The sequence below is a fragment of the Phasianus colchicus genome, chromosome 20 (assembly GCF_987193195.1).
Source record: "Phasianus colchicus chromosome 20, bPhaCol1.hap1.1, whole genome shotgun sequence".
Taxonomy (NCBI): domain Eukaryota; kingdom Metazoa; phylum Chordata; class Aves; order Galliformes; family Phasianidae; genus Phasianus; species Phasianus colchicus.
The window spans coordinates 7,762,483-7,777,341 of NC_143455.1; the positions used below are offsets into that span (position 1 = coordinate 7,762,483).

The 14,859-nt window shown below is 41.2% G+C and overlaps 1 protein-coding gene across 3 annotated transcripts in view; it reads right to left on the reverse strand.

Annotated features, from left to right (window-relative positions):
* Nucleotides 1-1,282: 1,282 nt before the first annotated feature.
* CEP112 (centrosomal protein 112) overlaps nucleotides 1,283-14,859 on the reverse strand; it is a 139,759-nt gene continuing 126,182 nt past the window's right edge. For 2 of the 3 annotated variants that reach the window (XM_031598830.2, XM_090122078.1), the window contains 3 exons: nucleotides 4,681-4,782; nucleotides 2,568-2,632; nucleotides 1,283-1,427 (listed from right to left, as the gene is read on the reverse strand). In XM_031598830.2, coding sequence (XP_031454690.1) covers nucleotides 1,424-1,427; nucleotides 2,568-2,632; nucleotides 4,681-4,782 — 171 coding nt within the window. In that variant the 3' untranslated portion in view covers nucleotides 1,283-1,423. Of the gene's footprint in view, nucleotides 1,428-2,567; nucleotides 2,633-4,680; nucleotides 4,783-14,859 lie in introns of those variants that run through there. The other variant, XR_016459126.1, reaches the window with a different exon arrangement.

A 14,859-nucleotide genomic window follows, 5' to 3' on the forward strand; every position in this document is an offset into this window, starting at 1 on the left:
GGTTTATAAGCACCTTCGCAATGCCCCTCATGCTGTACGTGGTTTAGGAGAGTTTCACAGAGCTCCCAGATAGACCGAGATCTACTTTTCTGAAATGGCTTTTTGATCATCAACATGCAATTCTATCAAAAAGAAGGAAATTCAGGCCTGAATTCAGCTAGCTGCATAAGGAAGGGTATTCAGGAGAGGCTCTGTGTCACCTTGGGGATGTGCCCCGCTTCCAAAAGCCCCACAAACCCAGTTACCATGCACAGACACCAGCACAACACCAGACAAACCCACATCACCCCATGCAGAAAGGGACATATCTCTGTTGGCACAAAGCAGCACCCGAGTGGTAAAAGCACAGCGCTCCCTCTGTGAGCCAAAGCACGGCCGCCACGCACCTCCCTGAGCAAACACACTGCATTTTACTGCCCACAATTCACCCTGTGCATCCTAACAAATTCCTTCTCCTGAAACTCACCGTTGCCCCAGGCGAGGCTTGGTGGCACCTGCCGTAGCACTTCCTGCTTATCAGAGCCACGACAACCTCTTATCTATAATTAGAAGGATCACTTGTTGATCCAAGGAAGGTGAAAACCTGCCCAGACCCAAGCCAGGCTGACATGCATTGAGGCACCAGGCAGAGCTGGGCATGCGTCCTGCTGGAAGCTCAGAGCAGGGGATGGCCTCTCCTCACGGATCAGGGGCTGGAGGGGGATCAGTGCTCATGGATCTGGGGCTGAAGGGCAGCCAGGGCCTGGTGGGATGGCTGCCTCCTCCTGCAAGCCCTGCAGATCAGCACGTGGTGGCCAATGCTACAGCTGGACCTCAGGGAGAGGAATTTCTGCCCCCTCGTAAACACTCAGGCCATGCACATTTCTTTGTTGTAATACAGCAGAAAATATATTTTCCCCAGTTAAAAAAGCCATACAAAACTCTACTATGCACTGTGGCTATTTAGGTGAGTGAGATGCCCAAGCAGGACAATAATGGCAAAACAAAATAGTGCAAAATAATATTTTAATCTTATGTAAACACATGGACGCAAAACGATGTCAAAATCTGTTAAAAAATCTTGGACATTAAAAATAGAAAATGGGATTTTCTTCATGTATGAGAGTGAAAAGAATGGTACGAGGAAGTGGTAACAAAGTGTTAGTAGAGGAAACTTCCTCTTGGAAAGTGAGAAGAGTCAACATAGTACATTGGAAGTGTAAGTCTGTGATGAGATGATGATAAAAAAGTAATGGAAGGAAGCAAGGTACAACTAAAAAAAAAATCTGGCACGAGCAATGGATATGTTTTCATGAATTTCATTGCATTTTGTGTGCTAATAAAACAGCCACTGATCTTTGCATTTTAATTTACAAGAGCCAAATCTTCAAACCTATTGAAAGCAGTCCATTTGGCGATCAAAGAAATCCAACAGCTCCAGCAGCTACCTGAAAATTAAGACACTCTCATTAGTTATGTCTTAGTATTCTTATTACAAAATGCAACAGTCTGCAGTGGGGTCCTGTGACAGCAGCCTGGCTACAGCAGCCACGACCACATCTGCAGCCAGGGGCACAGACAGACTGAAGTTGTCCTTCACTGACACTGATCAGTGCCAGCCAAAACAGCACTAGTTCAGTGAGCACAGGTCAGGTAAAACAAAATGCAGTGTGAACACAAAGTTGGGAAAAAAAGTCTGATCAGAAGGAAAACTTCATCTTTTCAACTAGCTATTTTCCTAACTGTGAAGACACTGATTCAGAAAAGTATGAGATAAGATGCATCTGTTTGCAGTGCTTCTGCTCTTACTGCAGAGAGCCTACAGACTACATCACAGCTTTGTATTTACCTAACAAAGTTGCCTACGCTGGACAGGTTACCAAAAATTAATGACATTTTCAGCTTTCAACTTTAGCAAAGTCTCGTTAAGGGAAAAAAAAAAAAAAAAAGCATTTTCAGACAACTTCCACGCTGCTAACATTTTTATAAACGTTTAAATATCTTACAGATTTTTACACTGTTTTTACAAGCACACACTTTTATTTGCAGAATTCCTCGTGTGAGATATGAAAGTATCATCAAAGCCTATAAATATAAAAAGACTTTACTAGGAAGTTTCCTTTTACTCACCTATCCATGTGAATCACTTACTCTAAAGGCACGGCAAGTCTTTTTATTGCTGCAGCACTTGCCATAATTTATATTGGAGGGTGTAAACGTTTGAGAAAAGCCCAGGCTCATGAAGATCCGGTACTTTGAAGATGTGATCTGTAATATTATTCATTGCATCACTGTTTTCTATCTTAAAAGGAGGTGGCATCACCGCAGAGCTGCAGCTGTGCACTGAGACTCTGTCTCATCATGAACATGGAGGCAAAGCCCAGACTTGCAGTGCACCTGCGTGTTCTCTAATCTTGCTCTAATAGTACTGACTAAGCACTGGGAAAATTCTCAGGCCCTTGTTTACTGAAAATAAGTTGCTTTTAAAACTGCAACCATATTTGAGTGTTTTAATTAAGCTGTAAAACTTCAATAACTGGGATCCACAGGTGTGAAATGGTATAAATTGATGAAAGAAAGTCCCATACCTCCTGGTGGGGTAGGCATTCAGCTCTTCCTGCTGGACAGAGGCTCTTTTCTGCAGAATATTTACCTGCAAAATGCATCCCATGTGAAAATGCTGCACAAAATTCTAAATAAATAAGTTAACGCTCATTTCATAAAGGTATTTTTCTTGTCTATTCTGCATAAATAAAATGCAATAATGCTTTAGCTGCATACTAGAATTAATGATAATACTCCACAGCAGATTGTCAGGATCCCCTGGCCTGAATATTCCCAGCACACCACTTGCTGCATGCTACCCACTTTAAGAATAGAGTCAAAACAGTTTTTACATTCAGCTTGTGGCAGCATATGGATTTTGCAAGGAGCTGGGAGCTCCAGCTGTACCCTCAGTGCCTGTACAAAACCTGAGTTCTGGTCCCCACACTTCTGTTCTTGTGATACTCACCTGCTCTTGAAGGGTACGAAAATTAATGTTTATCAATACAGTGGCCACTTTTGGAGAACTCACCAAGAGCTGATCATTATTTTTAGTGGTATTTATTGAAAATGTTGCCCAAGCACACAGTATTTTCCTTCTGTTTATGTTTATCACTGCTCGGTGCTTATACCAAGCCTGTCCTCTTCATCCCCTTCCAACAATAAATAATCCTGACAGGTGCAGAGATTCTGCTGCCCTTCTTGTCTGATGTTTTGAAACAGGAATTCCAACAATTTTCAAAGACCAGCACACCTGTGCTTCAGGAAGGAGCCCTGCTTACTGAGTGGTCTGTGGCTACCAATGGCAATGCAGCCAGCAGCTATGTATTTCTGGGATGACACCCAGTTTTTAGTGTGTGCAGTTACTTTTACTCTTTTGAAATGCACTGGTGCTTACAAAAGCCCTGCAGGTGGATATCAGATTTTACTTCTCTTTTTTTTTAACTCATTAAAAGATGTAGTATTCTTACATTAGCTGCAGTGCAATGCTTCCTACCAGACAGTGCTAATGGTCAACCACGATTTAAAAATAGCTTTTTGCTATCAAGTGGAAATTGATTTCCCCAGTTAATCCTTAACTCTTTATATTCCATAAATATTTCAGTGAGAAAGAGCATCACTTCCATCAGGAATCCCTTGACATATAAGCAGAGTGTCTACAACCACAGTATTAAAGTTGTGTCATTAGCAACACATAGGAATTCGAAACTTTCCCCTGTGAACATTTCCTACTTCTGTAAAAGGCAAAATTTGCCATGGAAAACATCTCATGCTTGGAAAAAATGCAACATAAAAACCCTTCTACATTTACAGAAAAGAAGAAAAAAAAAAGAAGGAAAGAAGGGAGGGAGGAAAAGTAAGATCAGTAAAGCAAATACATTTAATTACCAGGCATCTCCATAGAGGGACTGCATAAGGAAAAGAAATGGAGAGCTTGTAGATCTATACCAGCTTGAAAAATGCTGTGTCAAGCCTACACAAGTGTCCTCAGGGCATTGCTCCCCCTGGAGCCCTGGGCAGCCTGAGGCACCTCCAGCACTGCCATGGCACTCCTTCATTTCTTCTCTTCCTGTCGCCAGGACAGATCCCAGAGTTCTGCATGGGGCCATCTGCCAACACTGACTGTTTTATCTGGATTACCATTATCCTGTATCTATGATCACTTTTCTTTATTATTATTTATCTTTCCTCAGACCTTTCTGTGTCTGTGAGTTCGGGCAATGACAATAATGTATGAAGAACTTTCTTCCAGCTCCTCATACACTGAATAGAACAGCACCAAATGACCTCTTTGGGAACTCAATACCATGTTCATTAGTAGTTTCCTATTTACAATGACATTCTGATATTTCTAGTAGCTAGTTTTGTGTCTATTTCACATAAAAAATATCGATTCTGTATTGCTCTAGATGAGCTAGCATTTTGCAGGATTTAAGACAAAGCATTACAGAAGTGAAGCAAAATATGGCATCTGAAGATACAATATGATAGCTCTCAAGGTGAAGAAAGTGGGGGATGTGACTGAGGAGCATGGGATAACCTGGTTTTGAAACTTATTCAATATTTTAGCTAAATTGTAGATGGCCTAATTTCTTGCCTAGACAAGATTGTTTTCATCCAGCCCCCCAAAATTGAAGATAAATAATAAATATTTACCTGAGATTTTAAAGATACAATAGTATCTTCTAGTTCTTGCCTCAAAGATGCTGGCATTAGACTTTTGAGTTTAGTTTCATATTCTTGTCGTATATGGGTCACCTGTATAGGAACAGAAAAATATATAAATAGGGCTACTCTGGAGGTTAGAGAGTAACTTTATTTTTGCTTCTTTTGTCCAGTTTGGAGTCCAAGTAAACTCAGAAATACTGTATCAATGGAAAGGTAAGAAGAAAGACTAGCAAAAACCTGTAAAGAACCAAAGGTGTATAAAAGAAGAAGAAAGGAAAAAGAAAACATAAAAAGGAAATAGTTATGGAAAGGAAACAATAGTAATACAATTGTTGGGCCATGGTCAGAAGAAGTAATAATACTACTTTCCTAAATCTATCTCAACAGGGATATGGGCATATGGCTGAAATGGTCTGCTAATACCAGTGTAAGTATTTCAAAACTTGCTTTAAAGTTATTATAGACAAAATCCACAAATTGTTCTTTACCCCTTTTCACAGCTCATGGTTCAATTACACTTCATCAACTAAGTTAAAATAGTTTCTCTAGTGGTTCTTTAACTTGTTGCAAGTAACTGGATAAGGCCACCTGACAAGAAAACCTGGCCCATTTCATGTAAAATAGTAATATCGTCATTCGTACAATTGACTTTCTCCCCATAATGCCAACATTATTGTGTTCAGAAGTGAACAATCAAGTGGATAAGCACACAGAATCATACAACTGCTCAGGTTGGAAAAGACCTTCAGGATAAAGTCCAACCTCAACCTAACCATCCTACCCTAACAGCCCACTATTAAATCATGTCCCTGAGCACCATGTCCAGATGGTTTTTAAACACATTAGAAATTTACAAGGAAACAATAGGCAAAAATGTTAGCTTGCTTTACTGTGCAGTTATGAGATGTCATAACATAATTAGACATGTTGTGAGACCAGATGTTCATGTAAAAATCATTTCTAAAGAAGAACGTTCTAGTCCATAACCTTACCCAACAGACGTTGAGTACAGCACGAAGTGCTGTTACACGAGGACAGATCAACTGGAAGGGCTGTGCTTTGCAACTCCCAGTGTACCTGGATTTGCTGAATCTTGACAAACGATTCTTGGGAGTCTCTCCTGGCTTTGCCCACCAAGTCTCCCAGAACTGCTGCACATTTTATTCCTTTGCTGAATCAGGGCCTCACATCTGTACTTAAATTCCAATAGCATTAACTGCTTAATTCAAATTAAGCAAGTACTTAGGTGTTTTTTTCTGGATTAGCAGCCAAATATGTGAATAAACGATAAAAGGGAGTTCAATATCAGATTAATTTAGGAAACATTTTTAAACTTTCAAACTGATTCTTTCTTACCTAATGCATTTACACAGCAACACCATTTTGTGCTCATTCTATTTGAGCAAAATGTTCTTAGCTTGCATTGGAAGCACAAGTCAAAGCCTCAGCCTCCCAGCTCCATCCCACGAGCAGCACACGTGCTTGCACACGTGGGGACCGAACGCAAGGTCATGGAATGATGTGCCAATTACCACCTTGTGCAAAACTCAGAGCATGCCAAACTATGCATTATGCATAGTGCAATTATCGATATAAAAGGAATAAAACAATCTGATGAAACTTTAGGAAAATTTTGCCTATGAGTCATTCTGACATGCAGAAATCTCCGAATCTCTATGCAAATAGGCAATTAGAGGCTTTCCTTGTGAACTGCAAGTGATGCCACTATGCAAATACAAAGAAATAACAGGAAAAAGATCTGTAAGACAGGAAACCTTGTCTGAACTCTGCTTGTTTATAAACCAGCGATCAAAATTTATGTTTCTTAAAGTTACTCCGATAAACTTGTGCTAGTCGTTCTGTAAAGGCTTACAAAGTTATGGATAGGTGCTTTGCCAGCATAAATATTTTCTGAGCCAACTGCTCATTTGGGTGGGGACCTTGATGCAGTCACACTCGCACCACAGCTCCATGTAGAGCACTGAGGATGTCAGGAGCTGAGCCTGGGCTCCCAGCAGCTTCCCTGGGTGCAAGCATGCAGCAGGAGTCCCTTATTGTAATTCTTCCAAGAGGAAAGTCAAGACAATTTCATTCTAAATAGAAGCAACAAAAAGCTGAATACAGCTCTGTGAGTGAAATAATAATCATCTAATTGTGCAACTTGCAACCAGGTCGCTGTTTTTAATAGTTTAATCTGCAAGTGTCCTCTAAAGACGTGCTTTCACAATGCTCTTTAACATTTGCTATTAACTCTGCAAAGCACCCAGGGGATCGCTCCCCTTTGATGAAGGTGTTTCTTGGAAAGTCAGGAAGGAACACGTACAGTGCTTTAAAGTACAGTCTGGGTCTCCTGAAAGACAAAATGAGAAACAAGCCCTGGTAGCAGAAGGATTGCCTGAAGTTGATCTCTTACTCTATTTCAGAAAGAAGATGAACATTTTTCTTGCAGTGAAAACTGCATTTTGTTTGTTTCTTAAGACAAAATATGCTGCTTTCAACTGCGCTCACTCATAATTGCATCACAATGAGATGAAAATAAGATCCCAGCTGTTTCCTGTCACATTACGATAAAGAACATGCTGAGATTTTTGGCTGAAGTTAATATCAAGGTTTATTGACCCAAGAGATTAAAATAGTGCATGGCAAAAATCCGAATCACTTCTTATAACTGAAAAATGACACGCAGTGGGCTAATGTATGCTAATCTTAATGAGGGGAGGTTTTTATTTTTTAACATTGATTTCTGACCCAAGGAAACTGATGTTTGCAGGGATTTTGTGTATGCATTCATGTGCCTTGAAGGCTTTCTTGTTCTTTTATAGCTTCAAGCTGCAGCCCTAGGATCCTCGAGCGCTGTCTCTTCTTGGACTCTTGAGAGATGTTTAAAATTGCAATTCTTCAGCCCTCAGGAGGGCCTTATCTGCTGGATGAGGACAGCTCTATTTCAGTTACTGTTGGGTTCGTTTTTATTCAGTCCTGAGAAAGCTGTAGGTTCATTTTGGTGAGCTGCTTTAATCCACGAACCCCCAGGAAGGCTTTATAGCTTTGAATATGAAGCTGCCACGCTGCTCTTTGTTTATTCAGGTTGGTGCCCAGGATATGAGGTTTAAGGTTTTATCATCAATCATCTCTGGTGTCAGGAGAAAGAACCAAAAGCAGAAGTTGCCAGAAAGAGGTAACCTATGGTCAGTCACAATAAGTTAGAATCAAGATGAGGCAAATATTCACACAATTATGACCTGGTCACACTGCAGCCACTCTTCTCCTTCAAAAAGCAATATCCTAAGCACAACCAGGAGAAACGCAGCACCTTCAGGATGACCAGATGTACTTCTGCCCGTGGACACTGAAAGAACAGCAGAGGCTATTCTGCTTCTCTTCTGTTTTGCTATACAGCCACAACGCCCTGTATCTTAGGCAGGTTGCTCAGAGCCAGCTCTCCCTTTTCTTTCAAAAGGTCTACAATGCTGAGTTTGCCTTCCAGTGGCCCTGGGGCTCTAAATAGTGCAACATCCCCTTGTCGAACCGTTAAAAAAACAGAAACACTGCAATCTTCTCCGGATCTCTCAATTGTAATTACTTGATTGAAACCAGAGGAGCATAAGGAAAATGCTAATGAAACAGTGAAGTATACATTGCCAAAGCAAATGAGGGGACCAGAGATGAGTTGTTCAAGTTTCTTAAAAAGAATATCTTTTCTTGAAGGGCATGAAGTCAACGTTCAGTGTGTGTCAGATGAGAATCGAAAGGCAGTTCATTTAACTCAGGTTTTTGGGTTTTTACTATCTCAATTTCTGCCCGTTTGTAACATTTGTGAAGGATAATAATTCCACGTGCCAGGAAATACTACGATAGTGACCAAAAGGCGTAATTAGGATCATGTAATTATTATCAAATTTTCTCCGCATTTCAGGGGAGTAAGATGAGATAAGTTATTTCCTGCCTCTCTCAAGTCCTTTCCTGCGTTATTCAAACAACATGGCTTACAAAGATGTCATAATGCTGCTTAAAAGAGAAGTCTCTTTAAAAAGTTTATGCATCTGTTCAACAGTACAGATCTCTGTGAGAAGACATGAAAGATGTGTTGTAATAAATGTGAAGACAGGTTAGGGTACCAACAAGGTAAAAATAACTCCTTCAGCCTTAGGCAAACCATTTCATCTCAGACTGAAGTCTCAGCCTTCTAAATGAGGATAATAATAATACTGCGTAGGTCAGCTTCATTCAGGTGATGTGAAGATGGCTGAAGTAATTTTCTGAAAGCAGTCTGAAGAGGCCAAGAGAAGGACAAATTACTACGATGCCATCCCAATTAAAAAACACACAAAAAGACAAACAACCCAGAGAATATCAAAGTAACAATTAATCGCAGCTTGGTTCTCTTCTCCCTAATTGCAGTGACTCCTCTGCTTCTCAGCACTCCCAAACCCTCAGTTAATAAAGCTCTAATCCCACAGAAGTGCTGAGAACCAACATGGGCACCTTCCTCCACCAGCCCCATGGGGAGAGCTGGCCCAGCTCTATGGCCAAGGAACCAAATCCACCAAAACCTGCAGCTTCCTGGAGGTTCAGATCTCTCACAGTTCTCTTGTAAAAGAATTTTTACAACTGGAAATCTTTTCAAACGCTTTTTTTCTAGTGAGTAATCAAATTATGTATCATTTTTTTGTTCAATAAAGAACAAGGCCTCACCATTCATCCTTTCACAAAGCAGCCAAATGAGAAAATGCGTTGCTTTTCTGTCTATGACTTCTCTTACTTCAGGCATGTGAACTGAGAAATGTCTCTCAAAATACAGTTCCTACAGGTTTAAAGAAATATTATGCAATTTGATACAAACGTTCTCAAGTTCTTCAGGAAAGTAATGAATGCTATAAATTGCACAAACACAGCACGGCTGCAAACAGTAACTGAGTGTGATCAGCTGAGCCAGTTGCTTTGTCAAGTGCACACAGCATTGCTCTCCACTGAGCAAAAATAGTGTTGGACAACCTACTCTATTCCGACAGCCCCAAAAAAGCATAAATTGGTGGCACAGCTGTCCACTTTGTTTATCGGTTTTTAGCTGGTAAGCCACTGGAGCATCCAAAATAGGTTTGCCTTGGTGTGTTACTGAGCTGCAGGGACCTCCTGTGAGCAGCTCAGTCAGCTCCTTCCAACCTGCACCCGAGAGGCCTTGCACTTTGCTGCTTTGTATTTCGATATCTTTCTTTTCTTACCCAAGATCTCCCACCTGGAAAACGCTCTGTTTGTAGTTAAGCAATACAAGTCCATATGATTCATAACTGCAGAGGAAGGGAAGTCAGGCAAAACTTTAAAAAAATCCAGTGGGCTGCATATGGCAAGAATAGCATTCTTGGGATTACGCGAGCTGGAGAGGAATAAAAGCTTTCACTGTCAACACCATGGAACAACCAGGAATGCTGTGGCTAGAAAATTCACTCTGCTCTCTCAGCCACCCCCTCTTAAGGGCTCCTCTATTGTTTCAGTTGGGATTTGGAGGATCCTTGACCCGTCTTCCCCTCCTTCCCGATGACTCATCCAGATGCCAGCCTTGCTCCTGAGCGATGTTTGCTTCGGCCCTGCCAGCACTGCTCCTTTGCAGTCAGGATGCTCCACTCCATGGGGCAAAGGGAGCCCAGCTGACAACGCTGACTTGCTTCATAAGAACAGAAAACTGAACCAGCCCAGGAATTAAAGCTGGGCCAAAGCTGAAGACACATGGTACTCATTTACAGCCCTGTCGAGGGCAGGGAATTTCTAATATGCTATCAAGATAATTAAATCTGAAATAAAGCTGTAAGCATCTTTGACACCACCATGGGAAAGTATTTATGTATCTCATACATTCCAGTATGTGTTACCTTCCACACATAATCCCTTCCACTCTGGGGTGGATCAGCAAGTCAAAGGTTCAGGGTCTGCTACACAGAGGTGCCAAGTGCTCCCCAGTGACAGCAAGGGCTGACAGAGCTCAGCAGCAGGCAGGATGAAGCTCAGCATTCTCACACTGTCTGTGTGAACAAACAAATCTTTGTAGATAATAATCAGAAGCTACTTTTAGTATCACCTTTTCCCCTCTGTCAAGAACAAGAATGGAACCAGCATCTCAACTGGAAAAGAAGCTGCTAGATTTATGGTCAGAAAGAGGCCATAAACTTTGAGCACGGGTGGTAACCACGGCTCTACATCCCTGATGTACTTTTAAAGACAGGATCAGTGCTGATTCAATTGCAAAGAAAATAATAATTTAAAATCTAGATGGTGATAAATATCCACATAAAACTAGACTTCTTTTCTGCCCTTTTTAGCTCCATCCAGGCACCTCACCACCTGAAAGAAATGAACAGGGTAGCTCACTGACCACTGCTGTCACTCAGCTGGCTCCTCCATGCAGTGCCACTTCTCCTTTTGCTCTTCCCTGCATTAAACACCACGACAAAGACAAAAAACTAGAAAAATGACATTTTTTAAAACCTCCCTAATTTCTGCATGCTGGGGTAGACTTCTAATTTTGTTTGTTAAAAGTTCTCTTCCTTCGTTCAGTTGTCTGATCCCTACTTTCTGTTTCACTGCCTTTCTCCAACTGGCCACTTCATTCCGAAGACTCATCCAGTCCTGTGTAGTAGGTATACATTTGTGTATTTTCCAGTTGTGTTTGATGACCAAAGCTCATGTTTGATCACTGACTTCCATACAAACATCATCACTGTCTTCCTCTCTTTCCTTTGACAGCCTCACAGATGGTGAGAGCCTTCTCTCCTGCAGTTTCAGCCGTATGGAGCTCCAGTAACTTTCAACTCCATTGATTTCCAGCTCCTTTCAAATCCCACCTGAAAATCTGCTTTTCTGTGCTTGAATCTCAGCTTCTTCCTCCTTCTGCTACTCTACAATGTCATGTTTACAGTATAATTTACTATATTCTGTTTAATTCTGCATTCCCTTCATAGTAGGTTGTTAAAATGCTGAAAGAACCCACTAACTGTGACAAATGCAAAGTTCTGATTTATTATAACCATCTCAGTCTTAAATTTGGGGGCACTATTTAAAGAGTGCATCAATGGAATTGCACATACGGTAGGTATGAGCCAAGATAAAAATGGTAGAATCTGGCTCCAAGTAATGACAGCACTAATTTTATCATGCCTCAGTCAACACTGCCATGCAGCTATAGGCACATCTATCTCCATGAAAGGTATAAGAAAGTATATATCAGTATCCTTGGGACAGGGAAGAGGCTGCTTTGGAAGCAGACTTCTTGCAGCATTCACTAAGGCCAGAGGGGAGGAAGTTCCACTGCTTCCATGTCACTTTTCTAGAACATATATCAAGCTTTGGCAAAGCTGTGGGAGCAGCCATGGTGGAGCTGTAAAGGCAGACCCAGACTATGGAAGTAGGGGCAAAGACCTTCTGTGAATTCATCTGGCTGCATTTAAAACTCTGTGATATCTTTAAAACAAACCTGAAAATAAACATGGACAAAAAGCCCTGAACAAAAAGGATATTACTCAGGTCTTCCAGCCTTCGTTGTGCTAAGAACCATTTGGGACACATACCCTGGATGTGGGCATATCTTGCTCATCGCTGTCTCACTGTTCCTTTACTCATAGCTCCCCAAATCTGCAGACAATAGCACAATTGCCATCAAAGATAAGGTGTGGCAAATGTTAGAAGTTCCCTGTGCTACACAGCAGCTGAAATTTCAAAATGATGCATCACGGCCTTCATCTGAGAACAAACAGATTTAGTTGGCATGGAAACAGTAAGTTAGGCTGAATGTGGTAAATATCCAGCAGTCATAAAAAAATGAGCAAGTCAGAATGATAAATATTAAAACTGAACACTTGCTGAATGCTTTTGAATCATAGCTCTTTTACGATGAACACTCCTGTTTTCATTGGAATGCAAGTGAAATCCACTTAACAAACTAAGCTGCTCTGTTCTATTCCAAATACTTCTACAACACTTTTATTCAGATAACTCCTTTCTCCCTTTTTAATAATCTATTTGAGAGAAAAAAAAAAAAAAGAAAGTAAAGAGCTGGAAATCTGTACTGGCATTCTCCTTCAATTCCTCAGTAATGTTCATTAATTGGACACAACTGATTTTGTGTCTTCAGAGCAGCTCTATCCTTTAAGGCTGTAATTGTGACTTGACTGTTTGGAGGCGCATTCCTATGGTTTGAATACCTATCATGATGTTACTTTGTTCATGAACATAAAAATCTTTTTTTTTCCCCCTGTATTATCTTCAATTAGAAATATCATACCCAATCCTGCATTACAGTTAGACTGAGGAATGAACAGAATTCCAAATTGTTTCCTGTCAGAAATGTTGCCTTGTATTAGACCCACGCACAGATCAGAGACAACCAACACTACAACAGCATGCAGTGCAGGAGTGTCATCTACACGGGATCAGTTCCCAGGTTTTCAGATTCCTGAGACAGAAGAAATCAGCACTGCTTTGCAAGGAAAAGGTTGGGGTGCACCCACGTTTCTTAGGAACCTTCTCAGACTGCTTCCACTGCCTTGGGAGAATCCACCATAAACCTACATACACACAGGTTATATGAAGGGTTAGTTATACTCAATTTACAGCTAGCTTGCCATACTCCATGCAATTCTGTATGTCTTGGGAAGTCAGACATCTAATTTTTGAAAGACATTCAGCACTACAACACGAAGAGAGGTGGTAATACACAATGCTGAGACTGCAGTCAAGCAGCAGTGTTACTGACCATGTGCACCACTGCCCTGGAAGGCCACGCTTAGCAGAGACAGGAGAACCACCATGGAGAAGACAAATGATTTAGGTTAATCCAAGTGGGAATTCCTGGGGGCTTAAATATAAAAGTACTGGAAACACAACGATGTTATTTACACGACAGTTTATGTCACTAAGCTGACTCTGTCCCTCTGGATAATTATAGTAAAGGTTAACTCTGTGCAATCAGCAGAGGGTTCCTGGAATGAAGAGCTGAGCCCTGTGGACCTGTCAGTCACTGCTGAGTTCTAAGGACATTGCACTGAAAGAAGGCAAACATGGAGAGCTGATACCACCCAACAAGCCGTAACGAGAAACAGCTTTTTAGTTTTAATTAAAAGCGCAACAAAATGTTTTTTCATGTCTCATTCATTTGTTTGTTGTTGTTATAGAATCAAAACACAAGATTTTTCCTTTTAACGAAAAACAGAAGCTGTTTAACCCCCTCTCCTCCTTATTTATAAACATGTAAAAGCTCAGAAAAGTAGCCTTTGTGACAGTGCCAATGCAAATTTTGATGTTTTATGCAATTCTGGTTCCGACAATGTTTTGCAAAAGCAGAAAGCGAGTTCTGAGTTCGTGCCTTGTATCCTTCAGCTCCTCAGTCAGCTGACAAGTTGTTAGCTGCTGTTAGCACCTGATCAACAGGCTTACAGGTGGCCTGGCCACACCATTCTAGTGGGAAATACATAAGAGAATCATCATCACTGTGTTCAGGCCAGAGTTGTTCTCTGAGAGAGACAACCACGCACCAAATAACACATCTTCCTTCATTTCCAAGAGACTGAAGCCAAAATGCAGTGCTTGTAGGCCATTCCCTGGTTGCACAAGTTTCCCCAGTGCCACGAGCACTTCAGTTAGGGACGAAACTGGCCCAGCAGCTGCTAGAATGGTTTGAGTTGGAAGGGACCCCTAAAGGCCGTCTGGTCCAAATCCCTGCAGTGAGCAGTGACACCCACAGCTCCATCAGTGCTCAGAGCCCATCCAGCCTGACCTGAACGTGATGGATACTGGTTGCTCATCACCATATAAAGTTCTGAAATGCTGCAAAACTGCATTTGCACCAGAGATCTGTAAATCCTTTTCCAATTCAGATATCCACACCCTCTGCATTTTCCTGAATACGTCAATCTGGTTTAAATGCACATCGTAGGCTTTCTGTTTCAATACTACTCTGTAAATTACATACACTATTTTGCTTGAAGCACGCTACATCTCTGATTTCACTGGAAGTGTCTGCATTAATTTTAGCAGCATTAATCACGTGGAACTGTTTACAGACAACATGCTAGGATGAGAGATGCATGAGATCAGCAGTAAAGATTATTTTTTATCTCAGTCATTGTCCAATTACAATTCTCTCAATACAAGCATCAAACAAGGGGTTAGAATAGTCCTGGA